Source organism: Copadichromis virginalis, linkage group LG20, assembly GCF_057382275.1.
Source record: "Copadichromis virginalis isolate Kocher_CV1m ecotype Utaka linkage group LG20, C_Virginalis_male_GT1.1, whole genome shotgun sequence".
NCBI classification, from domain to species: domain Eukaryota; kingdom Metazoa; phylum Chordata; class Actinopteri; order Cichliformes; family Cichlidae; genus Copadichromis; species Copadichromis virginalis.
In genome coordinates this window covers 19552394-19576818 of record NC_140637.1, presented here as the reverse complement: position 1 = coordinate 19576818, position 24425 = coordinate 19552394, and the positions used below count along the sequence as shown (strand labels likewise).

At 40.7% G+C, this 24425-nt stretch overlaps 1 protein-coding gene across 1 annotated transcript; it reads left to right on the top strand.

Moving 5' to 3' along the window:
- Nucleotides 1-413: 413 nt before the first annotated feature.
- On the top strand, nt 414-23667 carry LOC146684670 (uncharacterized). Its single transcript, XM_085443324.1, has 54 exons — nt 414-507; nt 2300-2506; nt 3662-3678; nt 3788-3820; nt 4473-4505; nt 4632-4685; nt 4949-5041; nt 5432-5509; nt 6085-6129; nt 6236-6289; nt 6596-6649; nt 7319-7372; nt 7466-7519; nt 7626-7679; nt 7782-7826; nt 7964-8017; nt 8160-8204; nt 8304-8357; nt 8762-8860; nt 8964-9008; nt 9115-9213; nt 9315-9368; nt 9474-9581; nt 9702-9755; nt 9909-10007; nt 10146-10199; nt 10544-10642; nt 10775-10828; nt 10913-10966; nt 11067-11120; nt 11386-11439; nt 11988-12032; nt 12187-12285; nt 13098-13205; nt 13365-13418; nt 13565-13618; nt 13730-13783; nt 14351-14404; nt 14502-14609; nt 14925-14978; nt 17300-17353; nt 17459-17620; nt 17757-17864; nt 18170-18277; nt 18401-18454; nt 18581-18688; nt 18769-18822; nt 18951-19058; nt 19148-19201; nt 19748-19855; nt 19955-20243; nt 21159-21346; nt 21444-21686; nt 21797-23667. The coding sequence occupies exons 1-54, from the start codon at nt 414-416 to the stop codon at nt 21941-21943; spliced, it is 4464 nt and encodes a 1487-aa protein (XP_085299450.1). The 3' UTR covers nt 21944-23667.
- The last annotated feature ends 758 nt before the right edge of the window (nt 23668-24425 follow it).

Here is a 24425-nt window from a genome sequence, read left to right as displayed (position 1 = left end):
AAAGTGTAGGTGCGTCTCCTAGCCAGGCCAGGCCAGGCCAAGCAGGGCAAGGGAAGAAGGAGGGCTTGAGTTAAAAAAAAAAGTCCCAGGGAGAGTCGTCGGTGCTGGATTGTGGGGAGGGAGATGAGGTTCAGGTTACAGCCTGACAGGGGGTCTGGGGGAAGGACTGGTATTTTGGAATATACGAAGATCCATACAAGGCACAGTGACATAAAACCGCGGTGCCTGCACTGACACAGTGGGTGCAGAGTGCCAGCTGGGGCCCCGTGGTGGATTCCACTTAGATTTTGGAGGGTTTGACTGCATGGTGCCATAAGTCTCCGGGAACACACTTAACATACCACTGACTGAAAGCCTGGTCTCCTCCATCCCTTTATTTCTCACCCAAGCTCTTGCATGTCTAATTTTTAGACATGTTCAGCTTTGTGGACTCAAGGACTGTTCTGCTACTTGTAGCATCCCAAGTTGTTTTACTATCCGTGGTCAGATGTCAGGAAGAGGATGACCGTAAGTTGCAGTATTTTTCTTTTGCACTTCCTTATTTATAATTGAATTGTAATTCTGATTCCATCACCAGTCTTTTCTGTTTCTATCTTTGTAGATCTAGAAAATCCAATGAAAGTTGTCTGTTTTCACAAAAAGAACTGTGGATACATGTTTCTGTTTCTATGTACACTTTTTAGACAATTTTTTCAAAGCAGTAATTAAATGTTATTGATGCTGTCTGCTTGTAAAATATCTCCCCAACGAAGTTAATAGATTTTTTTTCAGTAGATAGGTAAGGTTGACAAGGTGCATCTGTGTGGGATGGAGGACCAGGTGAACAAGTGCCTGTTTGTCCTCACCTGGGTCCTACAACTCAGCCTTTCATGCTCTGTTTGATTACTTTGTAGTGAAAGTTTTTAGCAAAAAAATTAAGAAAAAGAAAAGCTAATAATACAGCATCTAGCAGCTGTTTTTTTTTTTTCTAGTATTGAGCAGAAACACTTTGGTAACAACACTTAGCAAATAAAAAACTAAGTTTACTTTTTCTTAAGGACTTGTAGAAATAAACCTTCCCCACAGATTTTGGCCGGAGCAGTCTAAGATTTTTTTCCACTATGTTAAGTGACAGTGCCAGACAGTGCCTGACCCCAGACTAGCAGGCTCAAAGGGTAGCAGGACAGTGTGCACAGCAAGGAGTCAACAGATGATGGACATATAGGTGTATTTATAGCAAGACAAATTTCACTGTAACTGTTTTTATTTCGACATCTTCTTGTTTTAATAGCTTTTGCTTTAATTCCAAAGTTTCATTTTTTACAATTTAGTTCAGGAGGTTTCATTAGCAAGTAGCCAGACTAATCAATCCTGACTTCATTCATTCATTCATGTTACATATATATGCTATATATATACATATATATAAGTATCACTTTGACAAATAGACCTAAAACACAGATAGCAGGAGTTAGTAGGCCCAGTTCTAAGCTGTATAAGCTGCATGATCGAAACAAATCACCCATTCTTAATTCCCCAGCGTGTTTGCCCTGGCGCTTAACATAACTATGGGATCCAGATGGAGAAATGTAGAAGGACCCTCTGTTTACTTAAAGCAGCAGCGTGTCAATTGGGCATGCTGTCCCTATAAGAGAGGGTCATTCATTCGAGCAGCAGAGCAGGCCTGCAGGTTAAATATGCTCAGCCAGTGATGTGAAATGCCTCAATCAGGGCTTCAAACATAACGGCTAACTGTGGCTTGTGTTTACATTGCACTTTACGCTGCTATTACGATAACTTAGAGGCATTTCTTTACATACATTGTGTGTTAAATTGAAAACTCGTGAATTACTGTTGTGCTCCACAGCTACTGATTTACAACAGTGTGTTTTGGGGTCAAATCAGCACTTGTTCATCTGTAACAAAGGAGCAAGTCTTCTCACTCCACTTTTTTTTAAATCACTAAAGCACATATTTTTTAATCCAGTTTTGACATTTTTTTAATGGTCAACCACCCAGTGTTACAGTGTTCAGAGTTTTTGTTTGCAACCAAATAACTTTTTTTTTTTGCTTCTTCCATCTACGCCTATACTCAATAATCCCTCCTCTTCTGCTGTTACTCCTCCCACTTCCTTGCCTTGCCCCTCGATCCCTAACATCCTCTTATCCTTGTCTTAAACCAATTATTTTTTTTAAACATCTATTATGCCAACTCACAACATTGTTCAAATGCTGTTACCTCCCCCTGTCTAATTCTCTCTTGAACCCTCTTATTGCTCCTATTTCTGCTTTGCCACCTGACCCCTGCTGGCCACCACAGAGGAGTCAGGGGGTTGCATCCAGGATGGCCAGCTGTATAATGATAAGGATGTGTGGAAGCCAGAGCCGTGTCGTATCTGTGTGTGTGACAGCGGAGCAGTTCTGTGTGATGAGATAATCTGCGAGGAGATCAAAGAGTGTGCCAACCCTATCATCCCATCTGGAGAGTGCTGTCCCATCTGCCCTGCTGATACCAGTGCCCCCTTTGGTTGTAATTTATTTATTCACATACCCATAAATAAATTACTCTTTTAGCTTGCACTCATCTCTTTCCTGGCTAACACTTTTGAATGGGGAACTGCCACTGGATCCAAATAGTCTGCCTGATCAGGACTGGAGTGGTTACTGATTTGTGGCCAAGAGCAGCTACAATTTCTAGTTTTATAATTTCTATTTTTTATAAATTTTGACATTTCTAAAAAGAAAAAGAAATCAGTTGCCAGCCAATGTTCCCTGTTCCAGAGTGACTTTTTTTTTTAGATGGTTTTATAGAAACTAGATAAGCAACATGATCAGGATTTTTTGCAGTCCCAGTGAAAGTCTTTTCATGTGGGATTTGAATCCTGTCATGTGCTTTCTGATCCACACTTAAACCAGCAGAGACACTTCTGCTCAATTTAACACAAAGCTGAGATGAAGTCCTCATATTGTGCAAGAACTCAATGATTCATTTGACCCATTTTGAGGCTTTCTACAAATTTCAATAGTCTCTTGAAGGTCTTTCCAACCTTTCATGTCAAAATGACTGTAAATATGTGTTTCCTCAAAGTTTCAAGTTTTTGTGAGCAGCTGCTGTACTCCAGCACTGTCTTCAAAAATCTGCTGTTAAATTCATATTGTGATCAAGATGTTGAAAGACAGAATATTTATGATTTTGTAGAATTGCTTCTTCTTTTGCTAAAAAGTTTGGGAATGTAATGGGCCTCTTGGGCTCTAATGTTTAAGGTCCTTTCCAGATTGGTTACAAATTTGCTATAAAAAAAAATACAAAATTTGACAATACAATGTAAGATATACATCTTAAAACAAACACACTAACAGCAGTTGCCCTTCTTTATTAAATAAGCTCACTTTTTTTTCTATTATTTACATTTTGCATGATTGAGTCTAAACCTTCATTTCTTAGTCTGAGCTTGTTTCTGCTTCATCTCTTTCATCAGTAATATAATCTGGATGGGTTTTATGCATTTGGGTTTGGTAAATGTTATTTGATCACTTCAGCATCTTTGGATTTCCTTACAGGTCTCCTTTCTAAGAATCACAGAGTAGCTTTTAAATCAATGATATGTTTGAAATCTCACTTCAAGGTATAACTTTTAATAATGCTCTTTCTTTCCTCTTGTTCCTCCTTCTGCATCATCAGAAACAATTGGTGCTAAGGTGAGTCAGTGATCTCCAGCAACTTATGCACAGAAATTATATTTCCTTTGTAGTTGTGGTGCAGTGAACTGTCAGACGACTCATACAGTTTGATTCTTTTATCATTCAGGGCCAGAAAGGAGAACCAGGAGACATTGCAGATGTAAGTATGGACGCTCACGGATATAAAACTGCTAAATAAAGCTTTAAATAATTGTTCTAACAGTTCCTCTTAGATAATTCTACCTGACCAAACAAACATTTTGGGCATCTTTTGTTCACTTTTATTTGAATGGAATTACAGGATTTAAATATCTGATCAACTGTCCATCTATGTTCATTATGTTCAGCCTAAAAGAAAATCACGTTTTTATCACTGGTTCTATCTTTTATAACCCACTTTTGCTTGTACTTTCAATGTGTTTTCCCTTAAAAAATGTGGCAAAGTTTCTAATGTTTCTCATGAGTGAGAAACTCTGAGAAACTGTGAATGTTTCTGACTTTCTATTAAATGAGGAAAAATCCTGCATTCCTGGGACATAATGAACCCAATCAAATCCTCTTAGATCTTCTCAGCAACTTTCCTCCAAGTGCACATGTCAGAAGAAAAAAGCCAGCCAAATTAGAGGTTAAAGGAGGTGGTGGTCATACAAAAACTTGTCCTGTCAAATCAAATCCTTTTAATGTTCACCTCCTACGAAGCTGGAATGTTTTCTAATTTTAGGAAGTTCAAACTAGTACAAAATCACCGGTTACGACACCAATGTAGAGTCAGTTATGAAAACAGCCTCAAAAACATTTTTGTCTCTCTGTAGGTTGTAGGACCAAGAGGACCACCAGGCCCTATGGTAAATATCAAAGATTTGGCTATGTTCTCCATATTTATATGCTTCACAACAACGTGACCTTTCTTCTGAATAGGACGTTCAGCAGTTTTGTGAATGCTACTGAGGCTTTTATGTTTGTTTCTGTAGGGCCCCCCAGGTGAGCAGGGACTACGAGGGGAAGCTGGCGCTAAAGGTGATAAGGTAAGAAACAACAAAATGTGTGCAAAAAAAATCCCTTTTACCAATCTTTCAGCACTGGGTCCTTAGATACTGGGTGAAGCCGCATTATCAGAACTAGGAGAATGGCCTGTAGAGTTTGCACTTATCTTATTACTACTCATGTAAAATCTTTATTTATTTGGATGCAGCAGGTGGATGAAGTCACACAGATGACAGTTTTTGTAAAATCTGCTTTATTGCTTATTTTGGTAACTCCTTTTCCTTCCCTACTCTCATTTGTGTAGGGAAATCCTGGACCTCGAGGAAGAGATGGTGAGCCTGGAACCCCCGGAAACCCCGGCCCACCTGGCCCACCTGGACCTCCAGGACTTGGAGGGGTGAGAATAAGGACTGTAAAATATGGCATATGCAAAATTTGAGCAATAGCTGCTTTTTTGCAACACTTTATTGTTAATGTGTAAATCTTTTATGAAGCTTCTATTTGGCTGCACTTAACTTGTTACAAGAGCGCAAAACAGGCCACACAATTTATAATGCATGAAAGTAGAAAGAGGAAAAAAGAGGTAAAAGTCACAAAGAGGTGAACAGACAAACAAACAGGTGGGCACACTGACACCTGTTTTTGAAGCAAGATGAGTGAAAAATAGAGTGACGGTAACAGGTGTAAACCCCCATTCATGGCACAGATGTACCATTCACATTACTATTTGTGGCTCACTTTGCTTAGGCAGATAAACTGACTCTTGGTCTATTTTGTGTGTTTGCAGAACTTTGCTGCTCAGATGGCTCAGGGTTTTGATGAGAAGGCTGGAGGAGCTCAAATGGGTGTGATGCAGGGACCAATGGTATGTATCGCTGGGTGCATCTAACAGGGTGACTGTACTGTATGTTTACAGTTTCATCGTGAGAAAAAACGTGAAAGTTTTTTGTTGCAAATATTCATCTGGTCTGCAAATCACTGCTGAAAATAATTACTGAAAAATAACCAATACCTCACTCAGATTGCTGCAGTGCTGCCACCTTGTGCCTCAATAATTTCATCCCAACAGAGAGCCTTACTATAACCTTTTAAAATCCTGCTTTCTGAACTGAATGCTGAATCTGCACACAAATAGAAATAGATTATAAAAATAGCATGTGGGAATGAATTTGCCTCAGTGGACACATCACATAAAATAATGAAATCTTTCTATGAAAGGTTTTGAACTGGATACCAGTCTTTAACCTCAAATATTTTTCTTAGCTGGGACAAGGTTTAAATTTGACTTTACTCTTACTAGTTCTGAATGGTTAATGTGTAACTGGTGAAACCTTTATTTACTCAGGACACCTGTATTCATTTGGTAAATTTGTTCCACTACTTGTTAAAATAAATGATGCCAGACTGATGTTCTCTGTATTTGTTGTGTTTCTTTTGTAGGGTCCTATGGGTCCACGGGGTCCTCCTGGGCCTAGCGGAGCTCCTGTAAGTACTCTGATCACAGCCCAAATCATTATATGATTGGGTTTTATAATCAAATAGCTTATTTGAACACATTTCTAATGCTTTGCATTATCATCTGTTACAATAGGGGCCACAAGGTTTCCAAGGGTCCCCCGGAGAGGCTGGAGAGCCCGGTCCCGCTGTAAGTATCAGTATCAATCCCAGAATGGATCTGTATGCCTTACAAACGAGCTGAGCTGCATATGAGGTGTAAATCTTGGGGTTTGCCAACAACACATACACTGTCAAAAACAATACTGATTATAAATGTCATGATTGTTCATTGTAAAAAAAAAAAAAAAAGATCTCTATTATTTGCTCAAAATTTAATACCAAATTGATGGCCTTAATGGCACTTTAAGGCAGAGATATATTTTACATAACATATGAATTTTTGTCTTTATATGTTGATTGTCAGTATTAATGCTCTTGCTTTGCGTTGATACAGGGACCTATGGGACCTCGTGGACCACCTGGACCTTCTGGAAAACCAGGAAGTGATGTAAGTCATATTCATAGCAAAATTCAAAACTCTTAAAATACATGCAGATTTTTATATGTATATATATATATATATATATATATATATATATATATATATATATATATATATATATATATATATATATATATATATATATAGATATAGATATATATATAGATATAGATAGATAGATAGATATAGACATATACATATATGACCTTCTTAGACGGTCAGACCACATTTTTATTTGGAAAAAAACAGGGATAGCTCAGTAGGTAGAGTGGTTGCCCCATGATCGGAAGGGCGGGGGTTCGATTCCCCTTAACAGCTACCCTGGGGTACCCCTGAGCAAGGTACCGTCCCTACACACTGCTCCCCGGGCGCCCAATGGCTGCCCACTGCTTCACTGAGTGAATGGGTTAAATGCAGAGAGCAATTTCCCCACGGTGCTCAATAAAGTACACACTTTCTTCTTCAATAAAGTACACACCTCCATAATGTACTTCAGTTATACACTCCATGTGCCACCAGGGGGCACTGTGTATCTCCAAAAATTACCAACGAACATGGTGACTTCACAATACACAGCCTTCAAACACAGAACAGTGAAGGGCCATTGCAGCTACATCTTATCTTGCAGCTACAACGCTTCAGCATGTAATCCTGAATTTTGCTGCTGGTTTTTAGGGTGAATCTGGCAAACCTGGCAAACCTGGTGAGCGTGGACCGGCAGGGCCTCAGGTGAGCAAATAATAATTATTCAAATATTTTTTACTTCATACTTAAATCAAAAAAAACCTTTAATCTATTGCTGCATGATTGTTTTTATTTCAGGGAGCTCGTGGATTCCCTGGAACTCCTGGACTTCCTGGCATCAAAGGACACAGAGTGAGTGTTTCAGTTCAGTCACATGTTTCGCAAAACTCTGGCTGCTCATTGATTGCATGTGGTGACTGACTGATGTCTGAGTCCTGATTATGAGCTTTCTTTGTAGGGTCACCCTGGTTTAGATGGAGCTAAAGGAGAGACTGGTGCAGCAGGAGCTAAGGTAAGGTCATCTTTTGTGACAGTGTGGGTTTTCCAGAAATAACACTTTTTCAGCTTACTTCTGCTATTTTGTGCTTACTCATGGTAATTTTGTTCCTTTCAGGGTGAGGCTGGTGCTCCTGGAGAGAACGGTGCCCCTGGACCCATGGTGAGTTGCCACCATCGCTTTTTCTAGTCTGCGATGCTCTGAACTTTCTGACAACATCAGTAAATTTGCATAGCATATTAGGCTCCAGCAATAAAATAAATAATGAAGATATTTATATATAAATCATTCTTTTATAGGGTCCACGTGGTCTGCCTGGTGAGAGAGGACGTCCTGGAGCTGCTGGAGCCGCAGTAAGTAACATTTCCGCAGCTGCTTAAGGCTATTCAACAGGAATTTATTTCTCATTTGCTATTTATTTTGGTTTTGAATCTTTTATTAGATCATAACACTGTGATGAACCAAACTAAATTGACCTGTCTTTGCTATCCTTAGGGTGCCCGAGGAAATGATGGCTTGCCTGGCCCTGCCGGTCCACCTGTATGTATCATAGTCACCGCTATGTGGCCATTTCGTGCTGTTGATTTTTCTTTAATCTGTTGCCTTTGATCTGATGATTCTTTTTTTATTTCTCTACAGGGACCAGTGGGTCCTGCTGGAGCTCCTGGTTTTCCAGGATCCCCAGGAGCAAAGGTTTTTACAGAACATATCATCCAGGAAACATTTGCTGTTGAAGAGCTTGTGTATTAAAATAAAACAGAAAAAAAGACTTACAAGAGCCACTACATCAGTCTTTGTTCACTCTGGTTGTAGGACACTAAATTCCAGTTTTCCACAACACTGTATGTTTAGTTATTGTTATTTTTTCATAGACAAATATACAACTATGTCAAACTTCTCTTTTTGCTAAAGAAGATAAACTGGCCTTCAAATTCTTTTTAAATTTAGTTGACTTATTTTGAATAACTCTCATAGACAATGAAACAGCAGTATTATATTCAGCTCTATGGCAGGGAGGCACCAATACACAGCTCAAAGAAATCTACAACCAATACAGTTTTACTATGTTAATGATAAATTTGTTGTGCCTTTTTTAGGGAGAAGCTGGTCCTACTGGCGGCCGTGGCCCTGAAGGATCCCAGGGGCCACGTGGAGAGGCTGGTACCCCAGGATCGCCCGGACCTGCTGGAGCATCGGTTTGTTTGCCTTCACTGTTCATAAACATTCAGACTTTGATTTTGATTCATTTTCATTGGTTGATCAGGTTGTTGTTAATATAATGCTTCTTGTTCTATGCAGGGTAACCCTGGTACTGATGGTATTCCCGGAGCTAAAGGATCTGCTGTAGGTTTACACTTTTGTTAGTGGTTTTGATGCCTTTCTTTAGGTTAAATTTTATTCAATAAATATTTCTCTTCATTCTGATATTTGATTATTCCTTTCAATGAAGGGTGCTCCTGGTATTGCTGGTGCTCCTGGATTCCCCGGCCCCCGTGGCCCACCTGGACCTCAGGGAGCAACAGGACCTCTAGGGCCCAAAGGACAGGCTGTAAGTCAGCTGAGATAGTCTGAAGTTATGCTAAATTTAAATATTTTGTAATGTTGTGATTATTTATTATTGTGGCTGCCTTCTTTTCTTGTGTTGTTCAGGGAGACCCAGGTCTTCCTGGGTTCAAAGGTGAAGCTGGACCGAAGGGAGAGCTTGTGAGTTTCAGTTTTTTGTGATCATAAATATACATGACCACATAAAAATTTTATGTGGAATTACTCCCTAGAGTAGATTCACTGAAATATCTTTATCTTTTCCAGGGCCCTATTGGTCCTCTAGGTCCCCCTGGCCCTCCAGGGGAAGAAGGAAAGAGAGGTGCCAGGGGAGAGCCTGGGGGCGCTGGACCAATTGGACCTCCCGGAGAGAGAGTAAGTGATCAGGACATGCATTACATGTTACTGGTCACATCTGACTAAAAACAAGGGTAAACATGGTTACTGTATTCACAGTCTAATCAAATATATCTTGATTTCTGTGATTCCTCCCAGGGAGCCCCTGGAAACCGCGGTTTCCCTGGACAGGATGGTCTTGCTGGTGCAAAGGTTGGTGCCTGCAAAATGAGATCTTTTGAAAAGTTATAATCATTTTATCTCAGTGATACCACAGCATGACAGTGCTGCATGAGAAAGATACTACAACAAGTGATTTTTCTATAACATATTTAAAGTTTACACCTTTGGTCTTTTCTTCTTCAGGGTGTCCCTGGAGACCGTGGTGTTCCTGGTGCTTCTGGGGCTAAAGGCGCTACTGGAGAACCTGGACGCACAGGAGAGTCTGGTCTCCCTGGAGCCAGAGTGAGTCTTGCAACTTTATGCAGTGTTGCACATTTTTATGGTTTTTGTAGGATGTTTACTGTGGCAGGTTTTTTATGACTGATTTGATTTTGATTTGAATGGAGCTGACAGTCTCTGTTGCTTGTGCCTTTCACGCAGGGTCTTACTGGTCGTCCTGGAGATGCTGGTCCTCAAGGCAAAGTTGGACCTGCTGTAAGTACAATATTAATTACAATTACATTGAATGTGATTTATAGATTTACTTCCATGAAATTTGAAATTAAAATAATAGAGCAGCTGATCCTGTTCTAAAAAATACAAGCTTTGCCTTCAGTAGGGTTACTAACACCATGATCTACAGTTTCATTGTTGCTTTATGGAAATCATAAAGATTAAACAGAGCAAAATGCTTACAACCTTCTGCTGCCTGTTTAGACTTAAGAAGAATTTTTCATGGCTGGTGCAATAATCCTCAGAGTAAAATCATAATAACATCCAGGTTTTAGCTTCCAGGCTAATACCTTCTGATTTACAGTGTTTATCCGTAATTTTGACAGGGTACCCCTGGTGATGATGGCCGCCCTGGCCCACCTGGTCCTCAGGGAGCCCGTGGTCAGCCAGGAGTGATGGGATTCCCTGGACCAAAGGGAGCCAATGTAAGAGTCTGAAGGTTTCTATAACAACAGACAAGCGGCACTTCCACATCTTATGATGCTGTTCTTATCCCTTTGATCCCCAGTGCTAAAGAAACTTCCTACAGTTTATAGTGTATGATTTCTCTTTGACAGGGTGAGCCTGGAAAGCCTGGAGAGAAGGGACTGGTGGGTCGCCCAGGTCTGAGAGTAAGTATAGCTCTCCATAAGTGCTTAACCATCATTAATTTCTCTCTCTAGGTCCTTTTTCCTAACTAAAGTGCTCTTAATTAGGGTCTGCCCGGAAAAGATGGAGAGACTGGTCCTGCTGGCCCTAATGGGCCTGCTGTAAGTATTCTGTATAATAACATGTTTTGAGACACTTTTATAGCCAGCAAACAGACTTTTATGTTTGATTGATCAAATGTGTTTGCGTTTATCATCTTAGGGACCTGCTGGAGAGAGAGGAGAACAAGGATCTCCTGGACCTCCTGGCTTCCAGGTGAGATAATTTTCTGACCCATCCCATCATATGACTTTTGGTAAAACCTAAACATGTGCACAATGTCCGTGCCTTAAACATTAGAAGCTTTAGTAATTATGAGTTTCAGCAAGTATTTAAGCTAAAGAAGGATCACCTTTTATGGATTTCGACATCACATCTTTCAAAGACACCTCAGAATCATGTATTATAAAAAACTTACAGATAATATTCTAGTCCATGCTTACTGATGGCATTTCAATCACTATTTTGCTATTATGGGCAGGGTCTACCTGGACCATCTGGTGCCCCGGGAGAAGCTGGAAAATCTGGAGAGCCGGTGAGGTTTTACTCTATCCAAATAATTTGTTGCACCTGCACTTCTCTGTTTTCTGACAAACATGTCAACAACAGTGTATTCTACAGTACATGTGACGCTGCCTACATGCAAAATACATTCAATGGGAAACTTTCTGCTAAAATAACACAAAATGGCTTATTAAATGCCAAAACACTCGAAAAACAGATGTTGTTAATTTGTTTTATTAAGTATTGTAATGTTTTATTTAGGCTGTTTTTATAGTGTATAATTCAGTTTTTACAGTTAAGTGGCTGCTGTAACAACTTTTTCATGGATAAATATTCTCTTTATTTAAAAACCAGAGTGGTCTATGTGATCATTGGTCCTTTATTTATCGAGGTAAAAATCTAATTGAGATTAAAATGTCATTTCCAAGAAAGACCTGGCATCCTGGCAGCATCATCTTTAATTACGTAGCATTTTTAAATTTTAACGTGAACACGTAAAACTCGTTCTGTTGTCAGGTTTTAAGTGTTAAAACAAAAAAACAAACAAACAAAAAATGATATAGTTTGTCCTTTCTGCAGGGTCTTCCTGGAGAGGGTGGAGCTCCTGGTGCTGTTGGACCCAGAGTGAGTTTCCACTAATTATGTGTATCATATGTGTACATAGAACTAAAGTTTGCTGTTGGTTTCATACATGTAATCTTTTTGTTTTGTCTTTGCTGAGCTATTCCTTATATGCTTTGCTTCTCTTCTTATCCAATATCGCTCTGTCTTATTACAGGGCGAACGTGGTTTCCCTGGTGAGAGAGGTGGTGCAGGAACCCAGGGTCTTCAGGGACCTCGTGGACTTCCTGGAACACCAGGCAGCGATGGACCCAAGGTCAGTGGATGACTCAGACTAATTTCTGGTTGCAGGTTCAAGATTCTTAACTGCTCTTCTCAGATGCAGATGAATACCCACAATAACATCATCTGCTGATATTTTTATTATTCATGCCCATAGTCAATGTTCAGGTTAAAAAAAAACCCCACACAAATCTGTGCTGACTACATTTAAGGTTGTGACTCCAGAACAACATGATGTCATTGCTGTCACCTGTCTAGTCTCTACTATTTGCCTGACAGCCTCATAGCACCAACTAGACTGACAAAAGCTTTGTCACAACCCACATCAAACCAGGATGTGTCACTTTTACGTCACAGTTTCTACTCAGCTAAACAAAAGAGATATGATCTCCTGATTAGTCAAATTTGAATGTGCTGACGTGCAGATTTTCTTACCTTTGAACGTACTAACACCGTCTGTTCCTCCATATTTTCCAGTCTTGGTGTGATGGTATCACATTATACGTTTTCTTATCTAACTCTCAGCAAGTAACACAGTAAGCACTTTTCTCAAAACATCAACTTTTCTCTACATGAAATAAGAAGAATTAAATTAAAAAAAATATTAAAAATCAAGTCTGTTGAATTTCAGGTGGAAATGTTTAACATCTGCAGCCTTGGTCAACTTGTTTTCTGCAGCACAATATAATTTGAACGACTGAGACTTTTCCAGATGTTTTTTAATCTAAGGAGCTTGGAAAGTTTTATTTAATTTTATTTTTCATAACATCATCAAATAGAGAGGAAAGATGAAAGATTTGGATTGACAAGTGCTCTCCTAATTGTGGTCCATCTTGCTTTTATCAGGGAGCTATTGGACCAGCTGGCTCTCCTGGAACCCAGGGACCCCCAGGCCTGCAAGGTATGCCAGGAGAGAGAGGAGCTGCTGGTATCACAGGACCCAAGGGAGACAGAGTGAGTGATAGATTCTTTATTTTCACTTTGTGAATTGCTCTCTAAGTTAAAATGTAGCTTACAGTAGTAGTGCATAAAGTAGTGTAAAAAAAATACTGCACTGTAAATATTGCATTCTGTTCTGTATGATTAAAACAAAGCTTATCTTTTTGCCCACAGGGTGACAATGGTGGAAAAGGAACTGAGGGTGCTCCTGGAAAGGATGGTGCTAGAGTGAGTTCAAAAATATCTTTGATCTCTTCTTATGTTTGATACATCTTTACAGTTTAAACCCTGTAAATCATTCATCAAACAAGTGTAACATTCAGTGACACCTACACTATGTTCTAATGTGTTTCCTCCTCTCTCCTCTTTCTTAGGGTTTGACTGGTCCTATTGGTCCTCCTGGCCCAGCTGGACCCAATGGTGCCAAGGTAAGAATAATCCTTTGCTTTGTTATGTGAATAAACAGTGGTTTAAATTAGAATTTATATTGTATTATTAACCATTTTAGTTGTTTGAATGATAGTTTCTCTTTTATCCAGGGTGAGACTGGACCTACTGGGCCTCTTGGTGTTAGTGGTGCTCGTGGTGCTCCTGTAAGTACTTTTTCTTGAGTTTAAGTATCAGTATCAGTAGCACAGAACAAGTATACATCAGACTGATCAGGTCTGATACAGAGGCCTGGGTTTATAATATTAGAGCTCTTTCTCAATAAAAATTCTACTCTTCTAGAGAAGAGCACCAATAATAATAATGATGGATTGGATTTATATAGCGCTTTTCAAGGCACCCAAAGCGCTTTACAATACCACTATTCATTCACTCTCACATTTACACACTGGTGGAGGCAAGCTACAGTTGTAGCCACAGCTGCCCTGGGGCAGACTGACAGAAGCGAGGCTGCCATATCGCGCCATCGGCCCCTCTGGCCAACACCAGTAGGCAAGTAGGGTAAAGTGTTTTGCCCAGGGACACAACGACCAGGACAGAGAGCCCAGGGATCGAACCGGCGACCTTCTGGTTACAGATGCGATTACCAACCCCCTGAGCCACGGTCGCCCTATTATTATAATAATTACCATCATTATAATAAGATAATGGGTGGATCAGGATGCAGGATTGCACATCAGAATAACTAAGCATCATCCTTCTTGTGCTCACAGGGTGACCGTGGTGAGGTTGGTCCTCCTGGGCCTGCTGGTTTTGCTGGACCTCCTGTAAGTAGAGTCCCCATAATTCATTCTTTACATATGGAATTTAAAAAAAACATTTATTGATGTTCAGCTTCTATCTTTTTCTGATGAATATATTTAGGGTGCTGATGGTCAGCCTGGTGCTAAGGGAGAGCTTGGTGAGCGTGGACAGAAAGGAGAGTCTGGTTCTCATGGACCTCAGGGACCATCTGGTGCTCCTGGACCTGTGGTAGGTATTTAAACCAAAAATTAAGTCATGGAACTTGTTACTATGTATCTACTATCTGTCGAATCGAATTACATAGTGAAAGAAATACATTGCACAGTGTTGCACAAACACTTTTACACTATTTTAGAGCAGGGTAAGTTTTCATGACGGAGTAGCAATTTATGAAGCCTATATATGTGACTGGGCCAAACAGAAAAACATTGCATGTGAAATACTTTTAGTCAGTGCTTGTATGGTAGTTTCCATTTGTCACTTTTGTCACTTTTTTAAAAGTTATTCTACTGTGACATAAACATGATCATTCCCCTTTTTCAGGGACCTACCGGTGTATCTGGAGCTAAAGGAGCACGTGGCGCTCAGGGACCTCCTGTAAGTAACTCCTACATGTCATACAGTGCATATATATTTATATATATGTGTGTGTGTGTGTATGTGTGTGTGGCACATTTGGGTTTTTTGGGGTCATAAACAAGAAGTAAAACTTAAAAAAATATGAAATCATTAAAGCTCCCAAGGTTTTAACTTGGCTTTTCAATCATAAATCAATCATTCAAAGGTTTTCAATGCTATCAATATTGAAAAAAAAATCAACCTGACAAAATTAGTTTTCTCTACATGCCATCTTGGACACAAAAAAGACACATTTTAGATAAGTTCAGTTAGATCTTTAGTAACATCCCATAGCAACAGATACACATATAATAATAAGACAAACACAAAACAAAGCAAATTGAAAAAAAAGTCTAGTAAGTTGTGATTGAAACTTCCTAAGATGGAAAATTTTGAACTCTAAAATATTCTTAAGAAGTTTTTATTAACAATCAGAGTTTGCTGGGAACATATGAATATTTATAGCAGTTACTCTTTATCTTTGTGCAGTCTAAAGCGTGAGCCTGAGGGCCAGATTGCTGTGTGAGAGCACAGTTTGATTTTAAACATTTCTGTCAAACAGATCAAATAGGCTTCTTTGTTTGTTTCCTATAATCTTCTCTCTGGTGAGACAATTTTGGGGGCTGCTGCAGCTGCTGCCTGCTGTGAATAAACATCAGATCAATAGAAGATTATAAAACAAAAACTGCAGCCTTAAATTTAAAAGTGATAAAAAAAAAAAACTATTTTTTGGCCTAATGATAAAGTTTAAGAAATCAATCGGTTTTACGTGAAAAACTTTCTAACTACCAACAGAGATGTGCAAATGTCTTTGATATCCAGGCCATAAACATAATTCCTATTCAGTGTTGAGATGAGCGTATAGACTCCATCAAGTAAATATCCAGTTTGTATAAGAACTAAATCAAGTTAAATGAAGAGTATTTGCAAAACACACTGGACTTTACAGAGGACTCTGAAAAGCCACCCATCCATCCATCCACCCATCTATCCATCCATCCATCCACCCATCCATCCATCCATCTTCTGAACCTATGGGGTCTATCCCAGCTGTCACTGGGCAAAAACAGCAAGACAGACCTTCAATTATACTCACAGTGACCTACAGCCAATGTAGAATCACCAGTTAACCTAAAAGGCACATTTTTGGACTGTGGGAGGTGGGCAGTTTGAGTGCCCAGAGAAAACCAACACAGGTACAGATAGACCATGCAAGGCTTGTTCTGCGTATACTTGTACCACCTATACCACTGCACCACTGCTGCCTGCCTCTGAAAATGAAGCATGACATTTCCTCCGAAGGGAAATATGGCTCAGCCATTTCTCTGTTTACTATTACATTTAGACCCTCAATCAATCAATCAATCAATCAATCAATCAATCAATCAATCAATCAATCAAAAACACAAATAAAAAAAACCTACAAAAAACTAAACAAAAAGAAGTTTGTGACTCCCTGTTATGGTTGATGATGGTGGCATGGTTTTTGGTCTTTGGGTTCCTTTAAATTGAACTTGCCTGATCACCAACCATGCCATCAAAACATGAAATGAAGGGAAGTCACTCAAATGGATATTGTTATGCCCTTTCAGCAGCATCCCAAAGAACCAATCCCAGAGTCCACTTGAGCTGTTTTGTTGGTCTGTGATGAACTGAATTCTACTCAGATACGATGCCTACATCTAATATCTATTTTTTACGTTAACTTTTCATCTGTCTGCCGCAAATACATTACATATATATACTGCCATGGAAATAAATGCCATGAAGCTCCCAGGAGACAGTTTTCGTGCTGATTTTAATGCAAGATGAAGTTTAGAACAAATTATTCAATCAACAGAGTAATGGTGACTTGTACACACCATGTGCCTGCAACTTTTCATGGTCTGCAGTTTGATGGCTTAGTTGCTGTTCCTAAATCTTTCTATTTTTACAATAATACCACTTAACCACAGTTAATTGTGGAATATCTAGAACAGAAGAAATTTCACAGACTGGTTTGTTGCAGCCGTGGCATCCCATTTCAGAACCACACCCAAATTCAGTTTGCTCATTATAACGACCGAAGGCAAACTGGGTGGTTTGGTGGTTGATTTTATAAAACTTTGGCAATGGAAATGAAATGGAAGCTCCTGTTAAATGTTTACTATCAAATACTTAATACATCATAAGAATTAGGAGAATGTTCTCAACCAATAAATCTTAACATTTTAGAAAAATTCAAATTTAGGATTACCATATTAGAACAGGTCAGTGGGCCAGGACAAATTCATGTTTATTGATCTCTTTCTCCTTGACAGGGTACCACAGGTTTCCCTGGTGCTGCTGGCAGAGTTGGACTTCCTGGTCCTAATGTAGGTATTTTGTCAATAATAAGCTGCACAAAGAAATTAGTCTCTTTTTGTTTGTAGATTATGTGTATTTTTGCTCTTACTCAGTGAAATTCTGTCTTTTCAAAGGGTAACCCTGGCCCTGTTGGTCCTCCTGGCCCCGCTGGTAAAGATGGACCAAAGGGTGTTCGTGGTGATGCCGGCCCTTCAGGAAGACCAGGAGATGCTGGGCTTCGCGGACCACCAGGCCTACAGGGAGAGAAAGGAGAGCCTGGAGAGGAAGGGAAGCCTGTGAGTTTATTTTTGCACTTCACAGGAAACCATAAGTACCCGACACTGAAGCCAACATCCAGTCTGAATCACCTGCAATATTTGCCAGATATTGACTGTATTTCATGACTCAGTCATCTCTGTCTTGACTCTATAGGGTACTGAAGGGCCCTCGGGTCCCCAGGGTTTGGCTGGCTCCCGTGGTATTGTTGGTTTGCCTGGGCAGCGTGGAGAGAGAGGCTTCGCTGGTCTTCCTGGACCTTCTGTGAGTGCTTTGGCTTGCACACAAAACGTTTAGCTATGTTTATCCTTCACGTGAACTGTGTGAAAAACTGACGCTGGTCTAATTTTGTAAATCTGGATGTACATTTTTCCAGAATTACAGCTATGGTTGGTTTTATTTAAGACTTGTCTTAAACTTGTCAAAGATAAAACCTTGTTATTTGCAGTACATTCAAATAAAGTGTGAGCTTTCTGATAACATAGTTGATTTTCAAAGTCAGAGGATTATTTTGGGCCTTCAATGTCAAATGCTAGATTGAAAGATAAAAATATATCCTGTGTGTGTAGGGAGAGCCTGGTAAACAGGGTGCTACTGGTTCTGCTGGTGACCGCGGACCTCCTGGACCAGTTGGGCCTCCTGGACTTAGTGGACCTTCTGGGGAGCCTGGTAGAGAGGTCAGGAACTGAACTTCAATAACAACAAAATAGCAATATTTACAATGCAGGAAATAATACAGTCATCTTCATCTATCTAATCAATGCACGTTAAATAACAAAAAACATGCTTTTATTTCTCAGGGTACCCCTGGATCAGATGGACCCCCTGGTAGGGATGGTTCTCCTGGACTCAAGGTAATGGACGTCATCCTCACTGAAATACACTAAATCAATTTAGCAACTCATTGTTTAAAAGACTTTTCAATGCTCGTTAACATAAATTGTTTTTAACCTGCATCAACACCTTCCATTCATTTGCAGGGAGAGCGAGGTAACACCGGTCCTGCTGGCGCTCCCGGAGCTCCTGGACGCCCTGGTCCCCCTGGCCCTGTAGGACCCCTGGGCAAGCAGGGAGACAGAGGAGATGCTGTAAGTATCACAAAACAACGTAAGAACCCCAAGCTCAATGTAATTTTAAATGGCACCCACATCTATTATTTCCTTTTTAGGGTACTCAAGGACCTGCAGGACCCCCAGGACCAGCTGGAGCTAGAGGAACGGCTGTAAGTATCATTAAATCAAAATGTATTTTATCATTAAGTTGTTGTTTTTTTTTAGTTTCTGATTTTATTTGATTAAAACTGCCACATGTACAAATCCATGAATGTTAAAAGGTGAATCTTTACTTCAGGGACCTCAAGGACCACGTGGAGACAAAGGAGAAGCTGGAGAGGCTGGAGAGAGGGGGCAGAAGGGACACCGTGGCTTCACTGGTCTGCAGGGTCTTTCCGGACCCCCTGTAAGCACTTTAATACACATCTAATAGTTCATCCATTCGGTGCCGCTTTCCATCTTTCTCCTGATCTGTTATCATCTTTGTCCCAATAGGGCCCCTCTGGAGATTCTGGACCTGCCGGACCTGCAGGACCAAGCGGCGCTAAGGTGAGCAAACGAAGCAGAAGAGATGAAAAACTATATTTCCATCCTGCACCTTTAACACAGAAACTATATGATGGTAATGAAGGGCACAGGTTAGCATTTTTGTAATTCTCCAATCACCTAGAAGAAGATGGGGACAGGAAAAGCCGTGTGCTTTAATTACCCATCGCTGTGATAAGATGGGCAGCTGAGGCATTTTGTAATTACTCTCTGTGAGGAAAAGTGGCAGACAGACAGGGGGGACTGTGATTTGTGAAACCCACTCCCACTGAGATCCGAAATGGGCTTCAATCTCTGTTCTTGATAAGCTAAGCACTGAGCATGATAAGAAAAATGAAGGGAAATGTCACCATACAAATATTCTTCATGCATAATAAGGCAAAGGGTCTGAGGGTAATAGAGAGAAACTGCTGGTGCATTTGATTTCCTTTATCAGATTCTCTTATCCAGACTTCACTGTGGATCTGAAGAAATAACAAAGTTTTACACTTTGAAAAAAAAAGCCCAAGCTCACTTAATGAAACTGCTTTTCATCCTCTCGTTCTGTAGGGACCCCCTGGACCAGCCGGACCTGCTGGCAAAGATGGAACTAATGGACAGCCCGGCCCCATTGGACCTCCTGGACCACGTGGACGCTCTGGAGAATCTGGTCCTGCTGTATGTAACATGTCACGAGAATAATAATCTACAACCAAATGAGTCTGTATGCTATTCTATTTCAGTCAGGTCTCATTTCTTGCTTTTGCCTTCTTCCAGGGTCCTCCTGGTAATCCCGGACCACCTGGTCCTCCCGGGCCACCTGGCCCTGGCATCGACATGTCTGCTTTTGCTGGCCTGGGTCAGGTGGAGAAGGGCCCCGATCCTCTCAGGTACATGAGGGCCGATGAGGCATCCAGCTCTGTGAGGCAGCATGACATTGAGGTCGATTCAACACTAAAGTCCATCATCAACCAGATTGATAACCTGCGAAGCCCTGACGGCTCACAGAAGAATCCCGCTCGCACCTGCAGAGACCTCAAACTGTGCCATCCTGAGTGGAAGAGCGGTAAGAAAACCAGACACTAAGGTCTGACCATATATCATGTATCATACGGTATAGGATCCCTGATTGCGACTCCATATTTTTATTATTTGGCTAAAGTAGAGTAACTTTGCACGATTCTCAATTTAAAATCATTGTTTTTTATTTTATACTGAGCCTCTCAGTCCATCCATATCTGAAACAAGCTGTTTTCCTTTCCTTCCTCTTCCTTTAAACCACTGTTCTTGTCATTGGCTGCCCCTGGCAAACAGGTAAGTAGGGCTTCTGGGCCTTCAGCTAGAGCTGTGTGCCTGAGATGATAACAAAAAACCACGGGAAATGATCCACAACTGTAACAATGACAGATATAACAGAAAATAAGGAAAAGCATAATAGGGTGGCCTTTAAGTGAAAACCCAGACTGCATGAACAGGTGTTATGCTGTTCGTGTAAAATCCTTTCAGTCCTTGTATTCCTAGATCGCAGCGCTGCATTTGGGTCGGTGTCTCTATACTCAAACACACATTCTGTCTGTTTTGTTATCAGTATGAGAGAAAGAGCTCAATTTGTGGCTTTCTTTTACCTTCAGTTCACCCCCCACTGCACCCGCCCAAATCATTAGTGACACTAATTTCTTAGTGTGTCAGGACAACTTGTTCTGCCTGAATAGGGACAAGAAGCAGCAGACCTTGATAAATCCTTCACACCAAGACGGGAGCAAATCTGCTTTTCATACTTTTTATGTATACTCTTTGATGGACCATTCATATTACAGCATTGATCCTGAAAATGTCATAAGCCTGGCTTTAAAATCCTGCTGCATCACTCTTCTTTATGATAATTAACTTTTCTTCTTCAGATATGAGCAGTTGAACAGGCTAAATCTTACATTTAGTGATTAGGATTCTCCTCATTAACTCAACTGTCTCATTTTCTCAGGTGAGTACTGGGTTGATCCTAACATTGGCAGCACGGCTGATGCCATCAAGGTCTTCTGTAACATGGAGACCGGAGAGACCTGTGTCTATCCAAGCATCGCCAAGGTACCAAAGAAGAACTGGTGGACGAGCAAGAGCAAGGAACGCAAACACGTCTGGTTCGGAGAGACAATGAATGGAGGATTCCATGTGAGTGCACACATACATCATTAGTGAACATCAAACTCCTCTTAAAGAGTCTAATGTACAAGCTGCTAACTCTCCCACCTGTTGTCTGATTCCACAGTTCAACTACGCTCAGGATGGCATTGCTGGCGTCGCTGCCAGCGTCCAGCTGACCTTCTTGAGGCTTCTGTCCAATGAAGCATCCCAGAACGTCACTTACCACTGCAAGAACAGCATTGCCTACCTGGACCAGGCCACCGGCAACCTGAAGAAGGCTCTGCTGCTACAGGGTTACAATGAGGTGGAGATCCGTGCAGAGGGCAACAGTCGGTTCACTTACAATGTGTTGGAGGATGGCTGCAAGGTGAGTGTGGGAAAAGGACTGAGAAAATAACTGTTAATTCAAATCATGTTAGAAATTTTACTATGCAGTAAGGCTGAACTGTAACACATTCCTTTGGTCTCACTCAACAGACACATACAGGCCAGTGGGGCAAGACTGTCTTTGAGTATAAAACACAGAAAACCTCCCGTCTGCCAATCACGGACATTGCTCCTTTGGACATCGGAGGAGCAGATCAGGAGTTCGGAGTGGATGTAGGCCCTGTCTGCTTTATCTAAAGCGGAGTTTCACGATGGCCCCCCATAAAACAGGAAATAAATAAACTAAACCATGAAACATTACACACATGCCCACAATAAAGAAGACTGGAAATTATAAAAGAAAATTGATCGTTTTTTTCTCTCACTACAAAGTGCTCTCCAAGGTGTACTCCTTGGATGTTAGCACTGAAGGGCACCGGCAATATCTGTACACCACACCAGCACTCTCTGTCAACCCGCTTCCTGAGATCCAGTCATGTTTCCCATGGCCCGCTGTTGACAGGAATGAGTCAGAGCCAAGAGGAAGAGGCACAGAGCGAACAAGTTATGAACAGAAACATGGCTTGAAGTCACTTATTTATTGTTTAACCTGAATAGGAAGAGCTGAGGTAGGACTGGACGGGTTTTCTCTGTAAGTAAGCCAAGCCCCCTTTTCCACTACAACCTCTGTCGCAGTCCTACTCCACCTCCCTCCCTGTTTCTCTCCTGACACACAAATATTGCATTTTGAATCCGTGTAGACCAATAAAAAAATAAAAATCTCAGTAGGTGAAAGTGTGAGCTCCAGGCCCGTCCATCGTGAGCGGGAGCAGAAGCTTTTACTGTGTATTATAAATCCTTGGTTCCATTGTTGTAAAAGTCTGTGTTTATAAACAACCAGATGGTTTTATATATATTTCCACATTATGTGTGTACATGTGTCTAGATGCGCACCAACACTTTTGGGAAAGTGAGGTTACATTTGGGATGTATGTTTCCAGTGTCCTGTACCCCTTGACTGGCCATCACAAGAAGGCCCAGTTTGTACCCCCCCACCCCGACCACCACGACCCAAGAAAAAAAAAGAAATTTATTTTGAAGAAGAATTTGCTTTGCTTTTTTTTTCTTATTGTAGTCATCCAGATTGTTCAAAGCTACCTCACACTGACAAACAAAGTGAAAATGTTGAATTCAAATCTGAGCTGACCAAACCTTTAGCTTTCAGATGGATCTAGAGCTTGAACCGCCATCTTTGTTTTGGGTTGCTCTGTATTCGGAAGGTGCTATGACGACTCCTGCGCCTGAGACGATAACAAAAAAACAAAAACGAAGATCCATCACTGTAACAGTGACAGATATAACAGAAAATAAGGAAAAGCATAATAGGTGGCCTTTAAGTGAAAACCTGGACTGGACAGGTGTTATGTTGTTTGTGTAAAGTAATTTCAGTCCTTGTATTCCTAGATCGCAGCGTTGCATTTGGGTCAGTGTCTCTATACTTAAACACACATTCTGTCTGTTTTGTTATCAGTATGAGAGAAAGAGCTCAATTTGTGGCTTTCTTCTACCTTCATTCACCCCCCCGACACTAATGACTTAGATCTAGAGCTTGAAATCACCAGTCGCATCTCTGACCCTCCCACTAGCTTCACACCACACACTCACACTCCACCCTGAGGGAGGGGTGCAGTCAGGTAAAGACAGGAGAGACAGGCGAGCTCGGAGGCCTCCTGTGGTGTCCACACCTCCACAGCTGAATGTGGACCTCCAACAACAGCTCCTCAGAAGCAGCCAGGGTGGGTTGTCTCTGTGTGTGTAAAGGGTGTGTACATTAAAAAAATTTTTTTTATAATGACCATGATCATTTTTGTTTTTATTTTGCTACACCTCAAATTGATGTAAATTGAATAATAAAAGGAAAACCGAACTGAGGATGGCGTTTATTTTATTCAGTTGAGTTTCGAATAAAAACACAAATGGCGCAGGGGATGGATTTCTTCTTTTAGCAGAGCCAGTCACGTGTGCTCAAATGTTATTTTTCCTTTTTAAACTTTTTGTCTGTGTGCGTGTGTGTGCGCGTTTTCGCATGAGCAAATCTCATAACACGAAGGAACAAAAGTACTGTATTTGTTTCGGGGTGGTGATATATTGTGAGGTAGTGGCACATTGCGAGCTGCATCACTGCCTCAGAAAAAATATAGTTTAGAGTTCCTAAAAGAGCAGACGAGACCTGATTTTACACAATAAAACCATTCATTTACCATTTAGAGTTGTTAGGATTTCATTTGTCATTAAAAATCCAAAACTGTGAGTTGAAAGTAATTTTTTTTGCTGCTTTAAATACAATTTAAGACCAAAAATGAGATGGGAATACACATCACAGTAAGTATGCGGCTGAGTGTAAGGACAAGCTTAATAATATTGTGATTTGTCCTGAATTTGCACAGCACAGCTTGCTAAATTAGCATATTCAGGTGCTAGGATTTAACCACCAAGAGTAACTGGCTTTCTCAAGAAATTTGTCCGTAAATCAAGTCAGTCTGGCCTGTTCCACAAATAGCATGGTCTCAGTGTAAGAGCTAATTGTGTAGGAGGGTGAGGAAAAAGCAGCCGAGAATAAAAAAACAAAAACAACAAACATCTAAAGTGGATTTCAGATCATATCTTCTGTTTTAAGACACATCTTAGACTTTATAAGCATGAGTGTGGTCGGACCTGTTTATTTACAAGAAATTTGCAC